Source organism: Thermobia domestica, chromosome 13 (assembly GCF_964235325.1).
Source record: "Thermobia domestica chromosome 13, izTheDome1.hap1.1, whole genome shotgun sequence".
NCBI classification, from domain to species: Eukaryota; Metazoa; Arthropoda; class Insecta; order Zygentoma; family Lepismatidae; genus Thermobia; species Thermobia domestica.
In genome coordinates, this window is record NC_137466.1 from 174,705,942 (window position 1) to 174,733,535 (window position 27,594).

The 27,594-nt window shown below is 36.1% G+C and overlaps 1 protein-coding gene across 1 annotated transcript in view; it reads left to right on the forward strand.

The window, feature by feature from the left end:
* Positions 1–22,450, forward strand: part of Arp5 (Actin-related protein 5) — a 44,369-nt gene extending 21,919 nt beyond the window's left edge. The window contains exons 4-11 of the mRNA XM_081736922.1: positions 4,157–4,373; positions 7,100–7,386; positions 7,940–8,155; positions 9,833–9,913; positions 12,078–12,203; positions 15,490–15,578; positions 18,625–18,805; positions 21,203–22,450. Of these exons, the coding sequence (XP_081593048.1) occupies positions 4,157–4,373; positions 7,100–7,386; positions 7,940–8,155; positions 9,833–9,913; positions 12,078–12,203; positions 15,490–15,578; positions 18,625–18,805; positions 21,203–21,865 (1,860 nt within the window). The 3' untranslated portion in view covers positions 21,866–22,450. The remainder of the gene's footprint in view (positions 1–4,156; positions 4,374–7,099; positions 7,387–7,939; positions 8,156–9,832; positions 9,914–12,077; positions 12,204–15,489; positions 15,579–18,624; positions 18,806–21,202) is intronic.
* Positions 22,451–27,594: the final 5,144 nt, after the last annotated feature.

A 27,594-nucleotide genomic window follows, 5' to 3' on the forward strand; every position in this document is an offset into this window, starting at 1 on the left:
TGAAGACAATTACACAAACAAGCAAGATGACAAGCTTCATGATGATAAGAAGGTTATTCACCTAAAGCAAGTAAAAGTCTACACGTCTGCACGTAACTCAGCTGAAGCTGACACGACAAAACGAGAGAATTGCAGGATATGGGTTAGACAGCATGAATATGGCATAGTAAACAATCGCGATAAAACTTACGCTAACTATAATGGTCTGTCTACGGATAACGTATTAAACATGGTCCTTAGTTCAGTGAAAACCTGGAGAAGTACAGACACCACAAAAATAGTACGTACGCGGACGTCGAACTCGAGACGAGTTATCCATAGAAAAGCTAGTGCGGCCAAGAAAAGGGGATCCAGGGGGGAGGGGGGGGGGGCATGATAACGAAGTATCAGAACCTCGCACAAAACCACGTGTAGGGCGTAAGGGCGACAACGACCAAAAAGTTGAGCGGGTTCGGACTCGTGCCCTGGCGGGGAATGAACGGGGAACCCCGGCCACAAAATCCAAGAGCATTGGGAGTGCGTCGTTCTAGTAAAAGAAACACTCAGATGTTCAGCCATAAACAAAGCGAAAATCCTTAAAGGTGAAGAGCCGTAAAAGTATACTAAAGACCCTAGGTACGAATGGCAGTACAAAAGTAAGGTGCATACAAAGCACGGGTACCACGTTGTGGATAAATCGGGTTCAGCATCACGTTGTTTGTCCGCAGGACCACTACGGGAAAAGCGGGTTTCGGGCAATACGTTGTGAGCCTGTGGCCACAAGGGTACGAGCGGGGTGCGGCACCACGTTGTGAGTGAAGGACCACGGGTTCAATTCCTAGCGGAAGAAGAGATGTTGTCGGCACCACGGTTCGTGTAAATCGGGTTTTGGCACCACGTTGTGAGTAGACCTGGTTTCGGGATCACGATGTGAGCCAGCGGCCACAAGTGTACAAGCGGGTTTCGGCACCACGTTGTGGGTAAGTCGGGTTTCGGCACCACGTTTCGTGTAAATCGGGTTTCGGCACCACGTTGTGTGCATATGCTCCTGAGTCTTACCTGGTCTCAGGGCACAGCGCACATTAAACGTTCTTGTCAAGATGAGGTTTCCGTACCTTCAACCTAGAACGTATCTTCATTTTTAAGTTATTGGGAGAGCTTTCTGGGTGAATGAAAAGGTACACAGTTTCGAGGAGGAAATGTGCGAGCAGAAAGGAAATATTCATTCACAGCAAAGGCAATGTGTGAGGCTTTAATGCGAGTGCCTTTGTTTCTTAAAACGAATCTAATTTGAAATTTAATTCCCGATAGATTTTTGGGTTGGTGTTGGATTGGAAACAACACAGCCTAAAAAGGAAACATTCAGATATGAGAGCAGGATGGAGAATGTATGTATAGAAACTGCAACTGACTCGGATTTGCCAATAAATGAATACTACTTACGGCTTTGGTTCCAACCATTCCAGTTCGTAGTAGTCTGTATTAACACACACACTTGCACATCACTAATACACAGTTCCTGAAGGTTGTTAAGTGACACTAGTCCGAAAAATGAAGTGGGAAGGTTTTTAGTCCATCAAGCATCTAGATTGATTGGAGATTAACTCTGGGCGACGACCACTTATGAATCTGGACTCCAGCATCGTAGACTGCTAGGCAATTATCTCTTCCTTCTTTTGGGTATGGACGAAGTTTTCGATGATTTTCCCTCTTTTGGGAGGACCACGAGGGTGTCTTCTAAGGATCTGAAGTACCCTAAAAGTCTATGATAGTCCTTTTATCATTTTAGGTATTTTCTTCTTCAGATTCATATATGTTTGGATAACAAAATAACACAAAGCGGAGTAGCTCGCGCACAGAGGTGTTGCGAGTTTGAAATACCGAGGAAAAAGGCTTAGTATTACAAGTCCTTGCTTCTATTTGTAAGTTCGCTCGGCGTTGTTCGAAGGATCTGGCGTCCCTATCTCAGCAAATCAATTGCCTGTGATGAGAACGTTCTCTTCAGTGTGTTTCCATCTTATGTCTGCAGTTTCGTTGTGTGTGTGTTTTTTTTTTTTTTCTATTCTGCTCTATCTGCATGTTTGCTTCCGGCTAATGTTGAATTATTGCAAGCTAATTGCATGAGACGCGAAAAGAAATCGTTTCTATGCAATGTAAAATTAAATTTAGAATAATCGCGTATCTTTATTTCCTTTTTACTCTTTTCTGATTTATTTTGTATTCCTTTTAGAAATTACAAATTAGATCTGTTTTACGATACAGTACATAACACCTTTGCCTTGAGCGGGATTCGAACACACGACGGACTGACTTCAGCAGCCTAATGCCATGCACTGCTTGACCGTGCCAGCCGACAAAAGCTTTCGTACGACACTTAATGATGTATGTAATATAATTAAACTGAACACTGAATAACAATTTTGATTACATTTGTGATGTCTCACAGGATCCAAAAGTACGAAGATAATTCTGCTTTAATTTAATCTCCTTGCATTCATTTAAATATTGATGTCATGTAGCCATGCAAGTGAATGTCAATTTATGTAATAGAATTGCTCTGTTGTACAGGTTCAAATGATTTTCAAATTTAAATTGTGACTAGACTCATTATTTCACATGTGATCTTTTATTTCCCAATTGAACTCTATGTCAAAATGTTTTGCTCACTAGTATTAGTTATGAAACATACTTTTTCTGTTTTTTGAGTATTAAATTTTTCAGCCCATTTCCTCAACATTCTTTGGAGCTCGAACGGTGCGTAATTTTCCTGAAGAACTATTTTCACGGCACAAGCTTTTCGCCGAAAGTCCGTAATCTACAGTAGCATTGTGTTGCATCTTGGAACATTATTTCGATGAAAACTGAGTTGTTGGCGAAATGCATGCTGAATAACAATCACTGACTTTAAAATAATAATAATTAAAAAAAAAAAAAAAAAAAAAAAAAAACACGGTAAATGCTCAATATGCTGCTGACCAATACTCCATGGCGACTGAAATGATTTGAGCTAGCTTCAGTGTCACAATCAACCTTAATACTCACATCTATGCAGAATCCATGTGAATAATAATAAAATTAAATAAAAAGTAAAACTAAAATAAAAATAAAGTCAAGGCTTTTAGTTACGCTAGTCACTCAGACATGGAAAAACATCTGAAAAAACGTGATTTTCAATAAGGTATGTGTGATATGTTTCATTACTGATCGTTGTAAGCAACACATTTTGAGTTATAGTTCCATACAATAATATGTGAAATATCAATCTGGTCTAGGGTTGCCAACTGGCCAGATTTTCACCGGCCTGACTGGAAATATTGCTGTTATTTTGATTAAAGCCGGTGATTGGTGCAAACTTTTTACCGTTTCCTTTATGACTTTTTTTTTTTTTTCAAATTTGTATCTAGCAATTTTGTCTAGATCGAAGTATAGATTTAAAAGTAACTTTCATTCTGTAAATCCAAAACTGTCACCTTTCACCATCTATCTGTCAACGATTAATATATTTTGTTCATCTGTTTAAATAATTTTAATGAGATGACAGGCACTGTATCATGGAAAATTTGAACTTTACTTGTAAGGAATTTTATACATTTATTGAGAGTGAAAAAGGACATCCTGTAGTTGAAGTATAAATTTAAAGAATAAATTTCAGTTTTCAAATCCAAAATTGTCACGTAAAGATTAATATATTTTTGTCCATCTGTTTCGATAATTTTAAATAAGTGGCATTTACTGGTAAATACAATAAAATGATAGTTTCTCATTTATAGCACAATGTATCTATTAAGCTTACTAGTAAATGTACTAAGGATATTAAGGATACAGGTGCTGATGCACTTTTGTTCACGGTAGTACATTTTCCTGCCCATGGATGGATCCGAACAGAGATACTTCACACTTAGACCTATATCATAAGGAAATTTGAGGGGATACCGGTTTTTATTTTCCAGAATTGGCAGCCCTAATTTGGTCACCATTTCAGTTTGAAAACCGTCCGGTTTTTCTCCCTGTAGCATGACTTAATTTCAAATACTACTAAGCATCAATACTGCAACAAAGAAGGTAAAGAATATTTAAGCATAAAAGGTTTTTTATTAACAGGTGTGGGTTTTCATCCCAGCTTTACAGGCATCGAAACAAAAATATAGTTTATTTGTTTATTTATTGTATACTTTAGGATGGAGAAACGCAGGTGGGCAATGATATCACAAACATTGAAGCCGTAAGATTTCAGCTGAAGACCCAGTTTGATCGAAATGTTGTTACTCACTTCGAGGCTCAGGAACAAATTCTCGATTATATTTTTACTCATTTAGGAATTGATACGGAAGGCAGAGTACAACATCCTATCATTATGACAGAAGCATTTATGAATCCGAATTACAGCAGACATTGTAAGTATTACGACATAAGTAGTGTTTGATAGTAAGTAACAATGTGAATAATTTTATGTTGTAACCTTCTTTCTTCGAAACGTATACTATGAGTAGAGCTGTTGTTATTAATTGCATTCAGATCTAATTTTGTAAGTAACACGACTTAAAAATTAATTTTACATTTATACTCTGCGAAGGCAATTGTTTCAGCATAATTTGACAGCCTTCTTTAGGAAGTAAGAATAAAGAAGAAATCTTGACAGTGGAAAGTTGAAGTTTTCACTTTAGCACTGTCAAAACATGTAAAATCCTGTTGACAGTGTCAAATTTATTTTATTTTATTTATTTATTTATTTATTTTTTCGCTTTACGCTTTCTATTCTTCAAAAATCTCACTCTTATTTTGTGAACAAGAATAGAACTTAGACGCGATACTGAAGAAATAAAACTGTGTAACAGAGATATAGGTAAAATTTATAATTTTTGCATCCCAGGTGCGCTTAAAGTTGAAATTATTCAATGGGGTAACCCTTTTTGGAAACCAGGATTTTTTAATCAACTCTAAATAATGACCTTCTATTGTACGGAAACAGTAATTCACTTCATTTTTTTTTTTTTTTCTGCATTCAACAAATGTTCTAATGACACCACCACCATAGTCTTCTGACTTAACAGAAAAGTCATAAACAAATTTTCCTTAACATTTGCATCAATTTTTCCCCCTTTGTGTCACTTTGAGCACGGCTAACAGCGAAAATAGTGTTCATCTGCTTCATTGCACTGTAATAAATACAAAGATGTTGTGTACCAGAATATTGCAAGACTTATGACTTACCCTTGTATTAGTGTATAATGTCAGTTATCGCTGTAACCTTCGTCAGCACAGCGATGAATGAGTATTTGTTTTCTTATTGGTTTAAGTTTAAATGAAATGAAACAGAATTGCCGGCGTTAATCAATGCAACTAAAAACATGAGAATGTAAACCAGATTTAATTTTAAGAAGTTATACTTCCTGAAAATTTAAAAATTCACAAGGAACATTGAATTATAGAGGTTTCACAAATTCTATGCAAAGGAATAGTGGCTTGTATATTAACAAGCAACATTTATAGAATTCCGTAAAAATGACATTCATTTTCTTCTGCATTCAGATAGGGGGAATTTGAGAAAAAAGTAAAAACAACTTTCATAATTATTGTACGGTAACAACAAAAGTTTTTTTCTTTTTTTTTTAATGAATAGGGTGATTTAACGGGTAAAATTATAAGTTGGCTCAGATAATCCTGTAATAATAATAATAATAATAATAATAATAATAATAATAATAATAATAATAATAATAATAATAATAATAATAATAATAAAATAAAAATCAAGGTAACATTTAAAACAGTTATATAATGAATCAAGCATTTTAAGGAGAAACAGGTGCTGATGAAGAGTACAGCGGTAAGCAACATTATGCACTGATATAAAAAGATTCCAAGAGTTGAACATTCATTAATGCTGAAACTGAAACACTTCCTTTCTGAGAAAGTGCGTGCGTTTCTTTTTTCAGATTTTATGTAGTCTAATTATAATCTTCATACTCAATCAACGTGGCATTTTTTTCCCTCATGTGTCCCTTAGTTGAAAGGAGATATAAAGTAGTTTTCACCAAGCAAAGTGAAATAATTTTGCTACATCATATTTTAGATCCATATGAAATACTTTTTCTTTCTTTGGGTTAATTTTTCTCTTAAGGTAAAGGATAAAAAAGGTCCCTTCCTTCCGAGAGATATTACTCACATACTACGTAGTGTATTAGAATCAGAAACTAACTTATTACTACACTTTTATTTTTATTTTATTTTATTTTATTTTTTTTTTTTAATGCCAATAGTTAAAACTTCAAATAGAGAGGTCAGTTTTAATCTGAAAATAGTGGCTGAGGTGTTAATGTGTATGCGTACGCCATAAATTATGTATATGTAAAGTTAGTAAAAGTACTTATCTATAGATACATAGCGTTAGATAGATAGATAAATATAGACGAGAGTGAAATACCTTCTACTGGTTTTACCTCTAAACAACAAAGGAAATTTTTAAATGTAAGAGAACATACTGTAAGTTTCTTGAAAATCGGATCATTTTTACGAATTGTATCTTAGAATATATATATTTTTAAAGTGGGATAAATCTTGGGGTTATTCTTTATCGATTTCAAACTCAAGCAAAACGGATTGGCAAACCTCAGAAAATATGCTTGAATGTCATTAAAATTATCTTTTTTCGAAAGTTATTATTAATATTTAATGATACGTAAAATCGAAAACCTTCAATTCGCTGTGAATGTTCACCTCTTTTACCCCCCCCCCCTCTTTTTTTTTTTTTTTGTTTGTTTGTTTGTAACCCCAAACAATGTTATTAAGTATTAAGCATTAAAGAAAGCACACACCAAATTTCATTAAGATCTTATGAATTTTACAGAAGTTATAAGTGGAACAGACAGACAGGCAGATACATAATGGTAGAAGGTTGATTATTTTGCTTCAATACATATTTTGTGTTCGAATTCCCAGTGTTTTTAAATGAAGGAGTTTTTGATGTTATGAACAATGATATTACTATGACTGTTTGAATGTACAATTGCATTAAGAGTATCTAAAGTTTATTCTTGTAAATATATTGGCGCTGATTGAAAATTATTAACTTATCATAAGAAGGTAATGAGAATATATATTTTATTATTGTACTTTGCAGTAATGTCTGAGCTGCTCTTTGAATGTTATGGAGTTCCTGGCATAGCGTATGGTGTAGATGGATTGTTCAGCTTCCATTACAATTATCCAAATGATGCTAAGTATGGACTTGTGGTTAATTGTGGCTACCACACAACGCATATTTTGCCTGTTATTGAAGGTTTTGTGGATCCTCCGCATAGTCGTCGAATCAACGTAGGAGGATTTCATATGATTAATTTCTTGCATAGGTTGTTGCAGTTAAAGTACCCAGCTCATTTTGCTGCGATCACTCCAAGCAGAGCTGAGGTAAGGGTCTTCAAATACAACTATATTCGTGTTCTCAAATAAACAATTATATTGTTAGTGTCATTAAGTTAAGGAAACTTAGGTGGGCAGGTCAAGTAGCCAGAGTGGAAGAAAGTACAACCGCTTTCAAAATTTTAACCGGAAATCCAATCGGAAAAGACCATTAGGAAGACCTAGGTGGAGATGAGAGAACAATATTAAGGATGGATCTCGGAGAAATAGGAATGCAAAATAGAAACTGGATCCAGTTGGTTAAGAACAGAAATCAATGGAAAGATATTGTGAATGCGGCATTGAATCTCCGGGTTCCATAGGTCATAGAGTTAGTTTAGTAGTTTTTGGTAGAGCATGCGTCTGGAAGCTAAAAATTTCCTTGCCAGTCTAGTGATCAGTTTTTCTTATGTGGGATATATATAGCTTTTTATAACATTTGAAAAATATTGCGATTTTTTATGGAATGTATTTCCTTTTAAATGATAACTTGTCTAAATAATGTAGAATTTTTTCATTATTATTAATTTTTACATTCAGTATAATTGTTTTGCTCTGTTAGGAAATACTTCATGACCATACGTACATGACTGTGCACTACATGGACGAACTGAAGAAATGGGCCGATCAAGATTACTATGATCAGAATGTGCATAAAATTCAGTTGCCGTACGTTGCAGCGTCTACACCAGTTTTAACTGCTGAACAACAAAAGGAACGTCGAAAGGAGCTGGCCAAACGATTGGTTGAAATTAACGCCCGGAAAAGGGAAGAACGGGTCAGTTTTTAATAAATATGTATATATGTATACTAATAGTTAGTAATTAAATGATAATTAAAGGTAGAAATTGTATATTAAATTTCTAAATACGTGTTATTAATCCTGACATATAGGGAGTTCATATAGTTCTGCAGGAAACTACAACTTTGTAGTTTGGAAACTAGCAAATTTATTAACACAAAATTTTATGTGTACTAACAGTGTAAAGTTTTTTCGTGCTTGTTAAGGTTCATTGCCATTCATATTCAAACACTGTTGCAATCTTTTTCTAAAACTGAGAATTGCGTGTTGACAGTGCTCATCCGGAATATTCAGAATTACATCACTTCCTTGTCCTTCAGAACGTTAAGATTAGCTGATATCTGTGCATACACGTGAGTTTGCAGGCCAAGATGTGGATCCTCTTCGGCCAATCCATCTCTCGCAAAATTGTTCGTTAAGGAACTGCTGAACCTCAAGGGTAAAGTGTGACGGTGTCTCATCTTGTTGCACGTGGACCTTATTGATGATGCTAAACCTCTCAAGTTCTGACACGAGGAATGTCTTAGCAAGTTCAGATAATTCCCTGCGATTTACCGTGTCTTCCTTGAAGGAAAATGGACTAATAATGTGGTCCATTGAAATTGCGCACCATATATTGGCTTTGGAATTGCTTTGCCTATGCACCTCAAACTATGGATTTTTAACCCCTCAAATTCGGCAGATGTGCCTGTTCATTTTTCCTGAAACATAAAACGCGAGCCCCATCTGAAAACAGAATCCGAGACAGCTCACTATTATCTTGTAAACGGGTAAGCATTGATTCACAAAATTCCATTTTTTATGACAGTCTTCGTCTGTCAGGTCGTATATAAATTTTAACTTGAGGGACGGGCCTTCACCTTCTTGCGTACGATGTTGTGTAACGTTGATTTTGGCATTCCAAGTTCCAAAGATATTCGTGTAAGTAGTTTCATTGATTTCCGCTCCACGCTCGATACTAATCTCTCTGAGGGAGGTTTGCCATACGTTATTTGGAGCTTGATCTGCATAGGAACGCAAAATTTTTACTCCGAATCATTGTGCCTTTTCGAGTACGATTGCAATTTTGAGTCACGTGATCATCAGTTCAAGCATTATTGAGTAATGTGGCCAGAACAAAACTTTCCTTCAGGACTTGATGTACTCTCTGTGTAGTGAGCAGTTTTAATTTAATTTGTAAAGGTAAAGCAGTGGAAGGAAACAGAAATCTCGAGAATACTCCTGAACACGACTTTATCCACTATGAATTCTCATAGTCTGGGATTGAATTAGGCACCAGAAATTAAGTTTTCTACTACTAGGTTACTGAGCTTACTCCATGAACTTCTCAGTACTACTTCTTCCCATAGATAATGTGTACACACAGAAAGACATAATTTCAAAGAGAGAATGTAATGAAATATTCCAGTTTTTCGTACTCTTAATCACAGGATAAGGGAACTGATCACTCAACCTTTTGCCCTACTCTCCTAGCTAAGTTGGGTAATTTTGTTACAATGTGACCATGTTATAAATTGTCCATACTTCATTGTCATGAAATTAAAAGTTAAAATTCGCTTTAAAAAAATGAAATACAGGAATTTTGGTTGTAATTCTTTAAAGTTATTGTAACAATTTCGTTTCTCTAACGCAATTGTCTCCTACCCTGTGTAGCTGGCTGAAGATGAGGAGCAGTTAAACCAGCTATTAGGAGTACAAGAATTGTTCGAGGATGGAGATGATGATGAATTTCAGGTAAGAGCTCAAATTCTTTTTTATTTTGAATTATGTGAAAGCTTTAATATTAATTGTAAAAGCTTTAATATTTTTGAGGGTAAATAGAACGAAAGCGTTCTCCAAATTATGAAATGTTAAAAAATATAAGACATTTATAAAGTTCTCACGATTAGAAAACTATAGACTGAGATGATGATATCACATGCCCTACGTTGGATTAGTGATTTTTTTTTTTCGTTTGGAATGAAATACATCATATATGTGAAACATAACCATTTTCAGTTTTCATTTTTTTCAATGCTTTTTTTTTTTTTTTTTTTTGATTGTTTGTTTGCAATGCTGTGATTATTACTGTAGTTCATTATCTTGACGAACACATAGTTTCATTTAGAAGAAAAACATAGTTAAAGCTACATAGAAGTGACGTGCCTCTTTTTCAATTTACTGGGTGATCAAAAAGTCACTGTTCACCTAATGTAATTACATGGCATGGCGTCTCGGCAATCAGTTCTTAAAAGTTGTCCGGTGTATATTTGTCTGTGTACAGAACTAATTAAAGCCTACTAGTTACAATTGATTGAGTTTACAGTGACGTTTGATCACTGTGCATTACTGTATTTTTTGTTAATTTTATTTAACGTCCATTGTAATGAAAGTACTGTACGGTAATATGATTTGAAAGAAAATATTGAAAGTTGAACAAACCTAAATGCCTGCTAACCCTATGGTACCTGTACGTTCAACCTCACAGGAGATAGACTCACGAGTAGTGATGTAAAATACCTGGGCAAGTAAATACTCGGGTATTTACTCAAAATTGATATTTTTAGTTGATATTTAGGTTTAAATTATCAATATTTGGATTTTATCCTTATCGACGAAAAACAATCTTTATTTGTATCATCTCCAATAGGACCACTAAATAGTAACCGAACAACTTTTTCGCTAGTAGTTAAAGATTGAAGTTGATATATCAGGTAACGCAATATTGATTGCCTAGTTATCCGCATTCACAATCTTTCTTTTTATCGCAAACTTTTCATTTTCTCTATTATCTCTAGTGGAAAGGAACTGGCAATTCTACCTCAATGGGTTCTTGGATAAGTATGCACCTAACGGCTTTTAACTACCTACTCGCGAAGATTCCAGCAGGAAAAAAACAACTTCGGTTAGTTGCTTGGAGTCGAGTATCCAAACTAAATGTAGTGCGTTCAAAGTAGTGCAAAGGCTCTCTCATTGGGAATAGAACAGTGGATCAAAAGGGGACGCGTTGCAACTAGACCGGCGAAGAGACTACAAACACATACATATAAGACTAGGTATTTGCCTGACTTACATCACTACTTATGAGATCTTCCTTCAGCCTCCTGAGGTTCTTATGATTATCGCTAATTTGTGAGCTTATGTGTCTTCGGCGCGGGGATCCGGGTACAATTTCCGGCGGGAGCTCGTGAGATTCGATCCCACCGTTAAGCTTAGGTTCACGTCTCATAGAACCTCGATGCTAAAAAAGGGGCGCTAAACCCCAGTTCAACCAATTATGATTGTTCAGAAAGGGTCTGACCTAAAAGTGGTCGTGAGATATAACAAAAGAGGGTATTACTACAATCCACCTAAGAATATATGGTTTTTTTTTTTTTTTTTTTTTTTTTTTTTAAACCAAATGCTGAAGAATGTGATAGGAGAATTAAGTACAAATTATTGTATAGAGAAAGTAGTGTCACAATCATAAAAGCTCTGTATATGTATATGTATTTTTTAAATTGATTAGCACTAATACAATAGATTCAATATCATACAATTTAGGATTGACTATTTTCGTCTATGGATGATTTTCGGTTAAACATAAAGCTGAATTTGAAAAGGGGATCATGGTGTTTGTTTTCTTTCTTAAAAATTGTGTCGCATGTAACTTGTTTTGGACTTTTCTTGTTTAACTTCAAAATAAAGATTCTAAGTTGTTTTAGTAATTCTGGCAAATCGACCTTTCTCCATTCTATGGTGTTAATTTGAGTATACAATATTTTTTTTTTCGTAACGGCATCCATCTCTCTTTAGTAATCAGTTCCTATGTATAGATGTCTCAAGGCAATACAAAACGATAATAATAATATAGTATTAAGTGAAAACAAATAAGTCAAATAAGTACGCATATCTCACAGTACATTATAATTTATTGCAGAAAGCTCTAAAGTCATACGAGATTTCTGACATTTATGAACTTCAGAAGACCATCACACAACTTCAGAATCGAATTGAAAAAACAAGACAAAAAATTGTAGCTGCAAATGCCGCTGAAGATGTAGAGGTACGTATACTAGTAGGTGAAATTATCTGTATAAACATTTATTTTGTCTATTTTGTTGGATAAAACATGAACTTTTGATAATCAAGTGTCGAATTCTCACAGTTAAATTTTTACTTGAATGGTAATTGTGCTGCTATTCGTACCCAGAGTTGAGTGATTTAAACCAGTTATTTCATATGCAGGGTAATTCAAAAATGGAAATTTTGAAAATTAAATAATTTCATGAAAACATATTTTAAAATTATTTATCTCATTTAATAGTAAAAATAATGCCATTTTAGAATACATACAGTACAATTTATTTTTTTAAGATTATATCTTGCAGATTAGCTCCTTCTCCACGCAAACATTCCTGCAGTCTCTTCGTTACATTGTTTAGTTCTCACACTTGGCCTGGGGATTTCTCTTTCATTGCCGAACCAGTTTACTCGAAATTGCGTATCCATGTTTTAATTGCATGTGCTGATGGAACACGATCGTGGCGTCCTAAATTAAAATGACGACGGAATCCTGTACATGCCCACACTGTCATTGTTCTTGTAAAACGCTTTGATCGCGAAAGCACGGTGCGCATCACTTCAAGCATTCATCATAACTAAAAGGCAAGGTGTCGTTGACAGGCTGGCGTATGTTATTCAGTGTTACCAAACGCCCACTGTTGCCAACACAACTTTCGAAATTTCCCTTTCTTTGAATCACCACATATACAAGGTCTGTATGATAAGTAATGAGACTCGCCGCGCCGCGGCGCGCGTGTCGCTGGAGCGGGTTTGTCGGTGATGGAGGATGTAGGGGGGGGTCCGAGCAAAGCAACGCACCGCGCGTCAGTTGGCTCCGAGCCTTAGTGGAGCGCGGACAAGCCTTGGACAAAGCCCTTGTGAACATTCTTGTCACGGCGGAAAATCAACAAACATGGAGGGTTCCATCGAACAGCGTTATGCGATCAAATTTTGCGTTCGCCTGGGGAAAACGGCTACTCAGACGCTTTCTCTCATCACGGAGGCCTACAAAGAGGAAGCCCTATCCAAAGCCCAGGTGTTTCGTTGGCACAGTGCGTTCCGGAACGGCCGGGAAAGCGTTGAGGATCTGGAGAGGGCTGGACGCCCGACAACAGTGACTACGGACGAAACTGTGGCAAAAGTGAGGGATCTCCTGAACTCAGACCGTCGATTATCGTTGAGATTGATTGCTGATGAACTCGATATGAACCACACAACAGTGCACAAGATTGTGACGGAACAATTGGGAATGAGAAAAATCTGTGCGAAACTGGTGCCGCGAGTGTTGACTGACGAACAAAAGCAACGACGTGTTGATTGTTGTCAGGAACTGTTGAACCTCATGAACAGTGACCCTAACTTTGAAGATGACGTCATAACAGGTGACGAGTCGTGGGTGTTCCAGTACGACCCTGAAACGAAACGTCAAAGCGCGGAGTGGCACACTCCTGCGTCCCCGCGCCCCAAGAAGGCCAGAATGTCGAAGTCAAAGGTGAAAACAATGTTGATTGTTTTTTTTGACAATGTGGGGGTGGTCCACAAGGAGTTTGTACCCCAAGGACAAGCCGTCAACGCCGCCTTCTACAAACAAGTCCTTGAGAGACTGCACAGGAGCGTCAAGCGGAAAAGACCGGCGATCGCTAGCCGGTGGAAGTTGCATCACGACAATGCCCCTGCCCACACCGCCTTCTTAGTGACCTCCTTTTTGACCCGGATTGGGGTGGAAGTCCTTTCACAACCACCCTACAGCCCAGATGTGAGCCCGGCCGACTTCTTCCTCTTCCCGAAGCTGAAGCCACGCTTGAAAGGAACCCGTTTTGCAGACGTCACAGCCATCCAAGCAGCCGTGACCACATTTCTAAAGGACATGCCGGCTGCTGACTTCCAGGGGGCGTTTGCAGCGTGGAAACATCGATTGCAGAAGTGCATCGACGCAAGAGGAGAGTACTTCGAAAGCTTTTAAGTCCCTGTACAGATCAGATCAATAAAACAATGTTTCCAGACCTGGTCTCATTACTTATCATACAAACCCTGTATATTTCATTTATTCTTTTTTGGACAGCTTTTGTGTAGTGCGCCCAATGTTATGAGAATGCGACAAGACATAGAACAGGCAGATGAGAGAGAGATGTTACTATATATATATATATATGTTCAGCTTATGTTTAAACTTACTTACTTACTAATAATATGTAGTCATTGTATCCTAATATAAAGGAATTAACGACTAGTAATTGATTTAGCTATACAGAAGAAGCTCTCCAGTCTAGCACTAAAACGAAAAGCTGAATATATCACGTCTTCGTAAGCCTATAGCTAACTGTACTTGAACCAGTGCAGAAGAATTGTATTATAGAAGAGTTAATAAGAATTTGGAAAAATCTTGAACTTCATAGGATGTCAAAGAGACAAGCTGGTGCTTTCCAAATTGAGAAATCCTTACGATATGACTCTTTCTGAATCTTGTTTTTAGATATTGTTAAATCCAAAAGATAAACTTGCAAGACTGTTTGCAATGTAGTAACGTTATTTACTTTATTATTATTATTATTATTATTATTATTATTATTATTATTTATTGCCATAAGCAATGAAAGATTAGTATTTTTTATTACTTATTACATAGGTTGGATAAAAAGTAGTGGCAATACTTCTCACGTCACAGTGCTGTGTATCAGCACTACAAGAGTTCCGTAGCTTATAAGTGAATGTAAGGCGATGAAATGTTGCGAGTGGTAATCACTGTGTGTTGTAGTTAAAAGCAGCAATGACGTAAAATAGAGGACGAAACTGCAAGCGCCATAACAATATGTTTCGAAAAGACGAAAATGTTTGGGGATCAAGATTAAAGTGGCACTCAGTACGCAACAATGTTTTCAAGGACTTCGTGACGTTCATTTCGCCAAAATGAAGGAATCACTTCGCGGGAAGCACTGGGACACAACAGAAGCTATCATCCTGGCCCTATGGCGGTCCCTGTGAAACATAGATTGATGCGCTGACTGTGTACGATGCTTTCCATGCGTGTGGCAGAAGGTAATAGAGATGGGAGGGGATTACATTGAAAGAATTTAACAGGTGTTTTCTGTGCATAAAGCCAGATATGAATTATAACAAGGTTGCCATTACTTTTTTACCCAGCCTTTGTATTTGATTAATCTCTAAAGCATAGCGCGCATGATGGCAAATTCAAAATTCTGTATTAGTAAATTTGCATTGCTTTAATGTTATCTTGTTCAATCTTTGTTTTCTTTGTGTACAAAACATAACTTATTTCTTTATTTAAGGAACCGAAACCCAAGACATTACGAGAAAGTTTGGATCCCAAAGAACGAGCTGACTTTGACACATGGCTTGCAGGCATTAAAAGTAAAAGGTTGGTTTAAATGTGAATTTAGACAAAAGAGAAAAGTACGTCTCAGTTTTCATTTTTGCTTCGCAAATGTTATGAAAGTTGGTAAGAATATATAAAAGTAAAATGGTTATAAACAAAACACTTTTTTTTTTTTTTTTTTTTTTTTTTTTTGTAAAAAAAAATAGTTTGAGCTTTCGGTTCACTTTAAATGTTTGATGAACTTGTGGTGGTGGTGAGGGATAGATATTTCAGAATCAAATTGACAACTTTTCAAGTGTTCTCATGGTTTTGTTTTTTTCGGTATGCTATAATTCATTTACTTACTTGTTTAATTTATTTATTTTAATTTATTCATAGAATATTCTTGGTAAAGGAACAAACTAAAGTAATTCAAAATTAATGGCAAACGAATGCTCGATTCGATTTGCAGATGGTATTAGCATTAATAGTGATTCGGAAGAACTGGGTGAAATGTTAAGAATTTGAAGTAAAACATCACTAAAACTGGAACAAAAAATAGACATGAAAAAGAAAAAAAAAATTGTTGTAGAATAATTAAGAGATGAAAAAGAACCAAACATATATCAGGTGTTCTACAAATAGTGCGCACGGACTTCAGAGCACTATTCTACAAGTCAAAATAAAGCAAAAAAAACTTTCCGACCCTCGCCTATAGACACGAATTGCATTATGTGGCAATGTGGTAGATAAAGAACCATAGAGTAGGTTACAAATCCATCAAGTACTGTAGTTCCATCGATTCTTTCCAGATAGCAGTTACACGTTGAAGTCGATACACGTTGACGCTGGCACCACTTAGTAGCGTAAGAGTCGATGTAACGGATGGATTCGTAGAGCAATGCTAATGGTTCTAAGTTAATACGCGACGTTGCCACATAATGATACTTTTGATTCCCTATAGCAGCTGAAGAAGGCCCCATAAGGTATACCAGTTTGCTTTATTTTGACCTGAAGGATAGCACTCTGTTGTCCGTGGGCGGCATTTTTAGAACACGTGATATAAATATAAGAAGTAAGTTAGAAGAAATAAAACAGTTCTACTACTTTGATAGTGTGAAACAAAATAAATGCTTCGCAGAAATAATAAGAATACCGTTAGCAAAGCAAGAATTTTCAAAAGTAACAGAATCATCCAACTTAAAAATTACGATAGTCGGTTGGTTGGAGTTTAGTGTCTCTTCTGAGCGTCGAAGCTATTATGAGTCGTGAACCTACAGTTTAAGATGGAGTCCGAACCACCGTATTGCTTGCAAATTTCAAGACTCTCCCACGGGAAATCGAATCTAGAACCCCGTACATCCAAAGCGCACGCGCTAGCCACTAGACCAGCGGGAAGAGCAAGAATTAGCGCCTGTGTTCGCTATTTCATTACTACATTAATTATATCATTACTAACCTTACAATGCGGTATAATATATTTCTTTAGTAGAGGCCAAGAAAGGGACAGTTCTCTGGTGCGATAAATTTCTGCAGGTGAAATGTATCAAAAATATCTGTGAGAACTTTGTTCATATTTCAATAGCAATTCTACAGTATGTGTTGATTTGTGATTCCATTTAAGTGGCAGCGGAACTTTTTTTTTTTTTTTCAATCTCATTATGAAAGATACAGTTGAAATTACATGAGAGAGGGGGATAAATGGTATAAAATTGGATAACTGTTATGTCAAGACAAAGGCTTTGTTAGTTGAGGACTACAATGCATGGAAGTAAATGATCTGCTAGTGATTGCAGATTACTTATCATAATTATTGTGTTGAATTGTGTGTAATGTAAAATAGACTTGACGTTGTCGATTATTACCAAAGTTAAATCGTCAAAGGTGTCAAATGGTAATGTCTTTGATACATCAAATGTCTCACCTTTAATGTTCCTCATCAATTTTTCTGTCGATGTTTCGAGTGAGATCCTCAGTCACTTTTACACACAGTCACTCAGTCTTGTTCAGGGACATTGCAGTTGAATGAATTAAGGTATTCCAATGTGTTCCATACGCTCGATAAGTAATATTTATCATAGATTATGTACATTAATTTTGCCACTGGAGAGTATATTTGTATGAAGGTATTTGTAACATTTGTGTTGGGTCGCGGTGGCTCAGTTGTAGAGCGTTCACCTCTGATGCGTGGGGTCCCTGGTTGGATCCCAGCTCGCGCCAAAATGGGCTTGTGGTGGACAAAGCATATGCGTGGGTTTTCTCGAGGTTCTCCCATTTCCTCCCACTTCATTTATTCTCATCATCACTGTCTCCTTTAGCTTACACGGGATAACGGACGTAAAACTGAAAGATTTCATTTATAAAGTGTGTACTCGGTAAAACGGTAAAAATGGCATTCATGGCCGTAGACGTGTGAGCAACGATTTGTCGATTTCATTAGTACGAATCCTTTAATGAATTTTATATTCCAAAGGTATCATACTATCCGGTGACATTTTTCCATTGTGGAAACAAGTAAAACTGAGCTATCTTCGTATTGACTATGAATGTATTTCTTTACTTTAGAAAAAATACGTAATGGGTTAATGGAACATTGTTCTGAGTTTCCTTCATCCTACGTATGTGTTGCTTTCTCTAAGCTATCGCTTAGATCTGAAAAAATATAACAGTGAGTGCAATAAAAAATTGTCATTATGCTGAACAATATGCTCTGGTAAGCTTTGGAGCGTGTTCATATATGTCTGTTTCTCATCCCTGAGTTTGAATGCAAATAAAGAGAAAGCAACCACGGATGTTGGACGAAGAAAACTCAGAACAATGTTTCATTAACCATTCAAGTGCTGTCGCTAAAGTAAGAAGTACATTCATATTTAATAAGAAGGTAGTTCAGTTTAAATTGTTCATACAGTACAAAAATATCATTGATAATATGATTCTTCAGACTGTAAAATTCCTTACAGGATTCGTACTGATAAAAGCGATAAGTCATCGCTGAAACGTCTGCGGTCAAGATTCTCATTTCTACCGTTCCGGTGCTTTGGTCAATACGAACTTAATTATTCGACATGCATCCTGTCAGCTGATTTAAGTAATGTGTATGTATTTGTAGGCAGGAAATCTTAGACCGTCGGAGTGCTCGTCGACAGCGACGACAAGATATGGCCAAAAGACGTACAGCTGCTGCCCAAGAGAGAATGAGATTGATCAGTCAGTTAGCAAGGAAAGAGAAACGGGATGACAACTTTGGACTTCGAGATGAAGATTGGGATGTATACAAAGCTATAAGCAAGGTATTCGAATATTCCCACTTGTTAAGAATAAGACAGGATCTCTGAAATAATTTCAAGCTTTCTGCTGCGTAATACTCACAAAGCACATTCTAGTAGAATTTGAGCACTTTTTATATACAGGAAAACTTCTTAGGTGGACAACTTTTTTTCTTTTCTGTTATCATGGAAAGTAACCAGTTTCTTGAGTAATAGTAGTATAATGGCCATATTAAGTAAGTGACCAAGTTATAGATGTGGCTAACGATTTTTAATTACTAATGGTAGCTACAGGATACATATTGAATACTTAGATATAGATCTTACCTTGTATCCAGTATAATTAAAAGCTTATTAAACTGTTTCAGTGCTCGCTTGTGCCTTTATCAATGACTTCTATTCGTTGCTAAACTCGGAAAATATGAATAGGTTTCTGCCTTCCTGTTGAAGGGCGGTGAAACCATCACCAAACGACAAAGCGTGGGGTGGCCACACCTCATTAAAAATGTCAGACGTCGTAGACTGTCGAGGTTGGTGAAACACTAGGCGCAAACTGTGGCATAATCAATAACAGACTAACAATGGATAAAGCACGAGTGTGTCTCAGCACACGTTTCACCGTATATTGTTAGCTATGGGCTTCCGCAATCGATGTCCCATAGGTGTAACAGTGTTAACCGCACGACATCTTCGATTACGACTGCAATGAGCACATGTTCATCGTTATTGGATCTCCGAACAATAGGACAACGTTACATTGTTCGATGAATCATAATATTACTTTCGTCTCATTGGTGGCTGGATCAGAATCCGTCGTCTTTCAGGAAACAGCTGCTCGAGATGTGCATAGTAGGAGGACGACAGGCCGGTAGTGGCTTTATTATGATTTGAGAACCTTCACATGCTCATCTGTAGGCCCAGTAATGCGTGTGGAGGGCTCTTAGCTATCGGCAGGTCTTTGCTGAGCGTATAGGCCCATTCATGTCGGCCATATTTCTAGCTGGGAATGGCATCTTTCAGCAAGATAGCGCTCCTTGTCACGGGGCCAACGGTGTTCTCCAGTGGTTCGAGGAGCAGTGGTGAATTCCAAATGCTGCAGTTGCACTAAACTCACCCAATTTTAACCCAATTGAACACTTGGGTTTCATTGAACGTCGGATCCGAGCTTATCCGCTCTTTCTGCGCAATTTACAGGAATTAAGTGACTTGTGTGTGCATATGTGGTGCACCATGCCTCCAACCACTTACCAAGGCCTCATTGCTTCCATACCAAACTGCAGTGCTGCTGTCTTAAGAGCCAAAGGTGGACATACCAGATATTAGGAAGGCTGTCATCATGGTTTGGCTGATAAGTGTATATTCTTCCCGTCCTTTAAAAAAAGGTGGAAAAAATTCTTGATAACGTTAAATCTTTTGTCTTTGTTGGGGTCAAGTGGAAAATGATGGATGTATAAACTCAAAATCCGCGTAAACTTATTTATAGTTGACATAAATTTGTCTTTATGTTCTTAGTTTAGAAACGAGAACAAGTTATTAAAAAAATACAAGTGAACATCGAAACAGTTTGATAGAATTTTAAGTTTATCGGATACAAGGTAAGATCTTTTACAAATGAGTTATCTACTGACTTCTCTGCTAGAAAAATTCAATCTAATAAATGTATATTTGACGTATTGCCAACATCGTCATCCATCGTGCTTAGTTGGAAATTGAGAAGGGTGGAACAACTAATAAAAGTGTATTAAAAAATAACTAGATATCAAGAGGTCAGTTTTGTAACTTTTAGAACTCCTGTCCCAAAAATGCATAATGTTCTCATTAAGTGAGTCAATCTTCGTGTGACTGACTTATCTGTTGAAAACGGCTATTGGATAAGTGATTGGAACAATTCAAGATAAAAACTCTTTTAGACGCAGTTAAACCAAGAATGCTATGCTTATTATTTTTAAATTTTATTACAAAATGCATAAATTATTTTCTTTATTAATAAATATTAACGCAATGTAGTTATAAACGGTTATGTCCTTGAGTAATAGTACTTGAAAAGCTATCCCATACACTTAGCATTAGCAGGTTGAACACATCTGTCTTAGATTCCAAGTAACTATTGTTACATCATCTCACTGGTTGCTACATGTGAAATTATAATTTACTGCTAATAATCACAGTAGAATGTTTTAATATATGTCTCAAGATCAAGCATTCTGAAATCTCAGTAATTACAGAAGACAATCCAAAATTGGGCTGAATTCTCTTGCTAAACTCATTTCTATTTCAAGTTCATTTACCTTGTTGAATCGGCTTTACCGTGTATGGAAAAGAAAAATTAATACAAGTCTTAAATAATTTAACAAATTTATAAAATAAATAACACTAATTAATACTACTTTTCTGCAGAATTTACTTGTTTCTGTTTTGCAGGAATGTGGCGATTCTGACAGCGAAGAAGAACAAGAGCAATTAGGAGAACTAGAGGATGTATTACGACGACATGACCCAGAATTTGCTCGTGAGCTCGAACCATCCAACGATTCACAAAATGGATTCTCTGATCCGGCTGAAACTCACCAACTTCACGTAGCAGCAGAAAGGATACGAGTTCCCGAAGTGTTGTTCCAGCCTTCAATGGTAGGACTTGATCAAGCAGGAATAGCAGAGACTATAGAGTATCTTCTGAAACAGTATCCACCTCAAATTCAAGATCTGTTGGTGTCTAATGTGTTTTTGACTGGGGGTTGCTCTCGGTTTCCGGGGTTCGTTTCTAGAATGGAGAAAGAACTGTTAGAAATGCGACCTTTCAAATCTAAGTTTCGTGTAAGTATTGCGCGTAATCCTTCCCTCGATGCGTGGTACGGTGCTAGAGACTTGGCTGCTCAGCCAGAGAGCAGAGAATTGATGATAACTAGGGAAGAATATGACGAAGCTGGAGGGGAGTATCTGAAGGAACATCGGGCGTCGAATATGTATTATCCGTCTCCAGCACCTCTCGTTATATTCAATCAAAGTGCAGATGGCAGTAACAAAGAATCAGCTGCGGACGTTGTGCAGACGGCGGGAGAAGAAGTTGAAATAGAAGCATTTTAGTGTCAAAATAAAGCAATTTCTCTCAATTTTCTGTGTGTAAGTGTATTATTTATTTACATAATAGTGTATGTGTGAATATTTTCAACAATTGAGGGCTATTAATCTATACTGTGAATCCTCATTTACGTAAGTGACCACGAATGAAAGCCGTTGACTTTCGCTGTCATGTGACCTTCAAAAAAGAAAGAGGAAAAAAAGTATGGACAAGGAAAGGCGATTTATCAATGTTACAGAAGCGTTAATATGGAGTTTCTCTTCTTTGGTTGGAACAAAGAATCTCAACCTGAGTATGAGATAAGAAGAAGTAAAAAAATACACTGCAACGCTTCATCAGATAGGAGAGGAAAGAAAAAGGAAAAAAAGAAAAGTAAAAAAAAGAGTGGTAACTGAGAGGTGTCCAGTGTGGCACCATATTCATATCTTAACTAGCTTCACGTCTTATTTACCACTCGTCTTTGTTTTTTTCTCTCCTATCTGATAAAAGTACTTACAGTGCGGTATATTTTGTGATGTGTAATAGTGTGTAATAATTTGTTATTTTCTGGTAAATTCTTTCTTATAAATACTTTCATGTTTCGTAAAGAACACTTACTTTTAATATACACCTCATGTTCTTCGAGTACATATACTTATAAACAATCATCTGAAATATTTGAAAGACTAATCGCTCTTCTTTTTCTGGCAGCAATTGTTACACATTTTATTCATTGAAAACATCCTTAGTAGTGTGTATTTTCTATCAGATTTAAGTAAAAACTTATAATTTGAAAGAAAATTAGCGTAAAGAAATCTATAGAATAGGCTTGTAAGTTGAACGGTTGCAAGTAGCCAGATCATAAACACAAATACTTTTAGGTGCACCTAAATATATATAGCAGCATTCTACACACCGAAAATGTTCTATTACACAAAATTCATTGGTTAAAGTAGCTTGTGGTATCGTTAACAACATCCAAATCGTGGAATCGTTATTAACATCATACTTGCTAAATCATAACTTAACATAACACAGAGAAAGGAAATTTGGACAAGGAATGGGAGGCTATGATTACCACTTACATTAATAAAAAACATGGCTTATTATATTTTGCATTTATTTCTGATTAAAATGCACACATTTCATTATAATAAAAATACTTCACGTACTAACAAAATTTACTAAATAAGAAAACTCTTGTAATTTGGCAACTATGATATATCTTAAATAAGCGCAGAAAATAGCAATGGCAGGATGAAAATTTACTGCATGGTATGGTTCGTGATAATTTGAATGTAGAGGGGACACGTCAAAGATATTACAACGGAAAGTTTATTCTTTAGATTCCCTTACGTTAATATTCTTTTAAGTGTATGGATTTTTATGATACATTGCTGATTAATTGAGCATAAACTTCTAAGGATGTTTAGTTAATAAAATATGTATAAGAAGAAATAGAAACGTAAAATTAGCCATCTGTTGCTGCCGGAAGAAGCCCGATTAATCATTGAAACATGACAGATGATTATTCACAAATACACAGAACATGGGAATGTGAAGGAAACATTATATATTAATGAAGGGAGGAAACAACAGATTTAAATTTATTTTTACACATCAGGTGCGAATTCAATAACACACAAAGAGTGAAAAAGTGAAATGACTGGATCGGGACTCTAACCCGGGATCTCCAGCGTATCGTGTATAGTTGTTAACGCATCAGCACGGTATGCCGAGATCCCAGGTTCGAATCTTGGTCCAGCCATTCATTTTCATTCTTTGTATGTTATTGAATTCGCGCCTACAGATCATCTGGAGTATAAAAATAAATTTAAATCGGTTGTTTCTTCCTTTCATTAATATATATGAAATTATAACTATCAAAAGATATTCTCAATATATGGACACTGGATTGTCCAAGCACAGCAGCTTACGCTGGGGTACAAACCATACGCACGACCTGAGTGGAGATCACCGACTTCAGGAGTGAGAGAGTGTGTGGCTGTTTTCGGAAGCGGACTGAGTAGCGTCTCGGTTCAGTCATTCACTTTTTCAGTCTGTGTGTTATTGCTAAAAAGACCTATTTATGTTCTTGAGAAACCTTAAAAGATTTGCTGAGATGGAATGAGAGCAACACGAACAGGTAGGCTGGAAGTAGTTATGTTTTTGAGAGAAGCAGGTAGTGGAATGCCAATGTTGCCTGAGCTTGCTGCGAGTGTATGTGTGATATTGCCGGAGAATACTGCAGAATTACCATGTACTTGGAAAACTCAGGAAATATAATTTTGGTATAGGAATTTTGCTGACAGTAGTCCAAACTAGAACCAAGAATGTTATAAAATAGAGGATCTGCCCATATGTATCTTCACCCTATTAACTCAATGAATCCCCCCCCCAAAAAAAAAAAACGACCATCGGCACGTCTGATTGGCGGCTCTCGTTTCAGTCATGAATATTGGCTCAAAACATTGCGATCTTAGTGGGTGGAGTGGGGTGGCGAAACTGTGATATTTGGCTTCACGATTTTGTTGTATAGGCAGGTCCTCTATTTTATAACATCCTTACTAGTAGCAGTGTCACACGTACATCGCGTAAAGGAATTTGGTTTGTATAACATAATATTTTCTCCATATTGAAACTGGAAGTGGTGGTAGATTTCTACCAGTTCCAGTTGTATTGCAGAGACGATTGTGAGGATGGAATGGTTTCTTACGAGCTTAATTGCAGAAAACAGCTTGCCGCTACGTATGACCTTCGTTAATCTATAGCGATCAACATTAAAACCGGAAGTAGTAGAATTCTGCTACTACCGGTTTGAATAGAGGGTTAAGTACACTCATGTCCAAAATGATTGTCGCATATCTATAATTGTCTTCTTGTAAGAATATAATTTGATACTGATTTTTCAGGGTACTTTTAATACTGATACTATGTGTATAGTCGGGAAATGTATATTTGTGGTAAATTTAATAGGAAAAGAATTATAAATACGAAAATTAGAATGAGTAAAACAAAATGTTGCTAAGTAGACAAGAAAGTTTTATTTTTGTTTTATTGTTCTTATTTATTGCTCTTTCGACACGAAATTTGCCACATACATGTCTTTACCGATTATACACATACTAACATTACAAGACATACCGGGAGAATTCGTTATCAAATTATATTCCTACAACAACATATTTATAGACATGCAACAATAATTTTGGACATGAGTATACCTATTCTTTGAACTCTAAATCGATTTTTTAAAAAAAAAAAGCTTCTCAGTATCTCTAATCGTTTTTGCCCTATGTAGATAAATATTGAAACTGGACTTCCAATCCAATAAATATCACTTCCAATTTTAATAGAGTTCAGATGGAAATGAATGTATTCTTGGTAACATTAATGATTGCAGGAGACCGCTTCTTGCTATCTATTATCTACTGTCTATCTATCCATCCTCGCGTTTTTGCTGTATAGCACGCAACTTGGGTAATGTGCTACATAGATCTAAAAAATTCAGGGAAGATCCTGATATTGTGTGGAGGATTGTTCGTAAAACTAGTTATTTTCTTTATAAATATTTACCAGCTATATCTCACTTACTTATAAATGCTATCCTGGTCATATTGCCAACCCATATTACGTATATAAATACACAATAAACGTACAAAGCAAGATACGCAGAAAACGGAAACGAATGACGACGGAATGGAGTAAGCATGCACTTGGTAATTAATATACAACTCAGTTGCATTATCTGCTAAAGTGTTTGGTAATTCCAACCCGAAAATGTTACAGCTGTGTAGTTATAGCACCACTGTTCCGTTGGATTCGCAGTCAAAAGAAAATTTGGATGACTGAGGAAGGTAAAGAGTAAACATCGCTGAATTTTGGTAAGGCATTCTGACAATTTGGGGTAACTAATCAAGTCTACTTTCAGACAGTTGCTACATAGGATTCATAATGAACAACTCGAAGTTTGGAACATCTTACCTTATATCTAGGAAGTTAAAACTTTTATCAACGGTCTTGATATTCGCTGACTTCTTTATTTGTTTGCCAGAGCATTGATGAAATCTGAAAAGGGAATCCATACCAACTTTATACTCTACAGGTTTTATGAGTTCAAATTCATCCCTCTTCAACAGGCAGACAGTGGCTCAATTAATTTTTTTTTTTTTTTTTAACATACAAGAAGAATATATACCTTAGACTTCAAATAGCCTATCAACTTAGTAACGTGATTATTCAAGCCAATTCATCTATCATAGTTTAAGAAGTGAGGATTTTATTTACTTTTTCTCTCATAAGTGTTCCGCAGGAAGCCAAGAGCCTATCCATACGCTAGCAGTGAATGGAAGTCTAGATGAAGATGTCTACGAATATCGAAATCGTTTGATGGAATTTTTAACTGGACACAAAGAAAGATCTTTTATATTTCAATCATTTTCAGATATCTTACCTACTGATATAATTTCCATTAGCTGTATTTAAGAGCAGTAAATTTTCTTTCCATTGTCAAAATTAATTTTGCTCTTGTCGATTAGAAGACTATTTATTCTTGAGGCTAGTATTATAAGTGGAAAATTGTGTAACATTTTGTAAAGATATATTGAAGCGAAGGTTTATTGATAGAGCAGTCATTCATGAAAGAAAATGACAGCTTTAGAGGTCCCGTAATTTTGGCTTGATTATAGCCCTCAATATAATACGGGTTTTCTAGGATTTTGAGAATTTAGGTGCATGGTCTTGTTGAGAAAATTCTAGCCGCCTGCTTTCCTTTAAGTAGCCATATTCACAAAAGGAATTGCTGTAAATCGGAACATATGTGAATCTCCTTTGGGTGTTTCTGACTTTCCTTTGAAGTCCCTGCGTAACGGTTGAGAAAACACGTGCTTTTAAAGAGATTGATGGCCTTAATTTATTCCCTAGGACTATTTGAAAGGGCTAGTTGACAAAACACCGCAGTAGCACAAATCTGACGCTGATTAAATATGTATTTTCAAGTAACTACATAACATTAACAACAATGTACAACATATATTGTCAGTAGTAATTAGATTTTGATATTTGTTAGATATTCCAGTGTAAAATAGCGTTCAGCTGTATCTGGAATTATGTTTGTAAATAAATAAAATTAAATAAAGATAATTCTATGCATAAAAATGAACATACTATTGGAATAAATATTCAGAAATTGCAACTATTTATCTACGATATTTTATAAGAAAACCCTTCACCAAGACCTGAAGTGATTTGTAAGGGTAAAGAAAACTGGTCTGAAAAATGATAAGATCACTTAAGGACATTACTTCTTTTATTTATTTTTGTTAATGTAGTAACACACTTCGACTCGAACCTGTACTGTTAACATGCGCAACTATACATAGCAATTCAAAAGAAACGACAGGAACTGGTGAACAGAAAGGACGTCGTATACTACAGTGACAATGCCAGACCGCATATACATCTTAACGGCTGGTCAGAAATGAAGAGAATTAGGTTGGAAGCTTTTAATGCATTCATAATACATCCTGGATCTGGCACCATCAGATTATCAGATTACCATCAGTCTCTGCAGAACTCCCTGAGTGGTGTTACATTAGTTCCTGTGAAAACTTCGTGTCACTTTATTTATATTTTATTTATTTTTTTTTTTTTTTAATTTTATTTTTCCTCTTTCGAGGAATTAAGATTTAAGGCACAGATCTTATCTCATCCCAGTTTGCCTATGTCCTGCTATTTTGATTAATTGTTCCTGTAA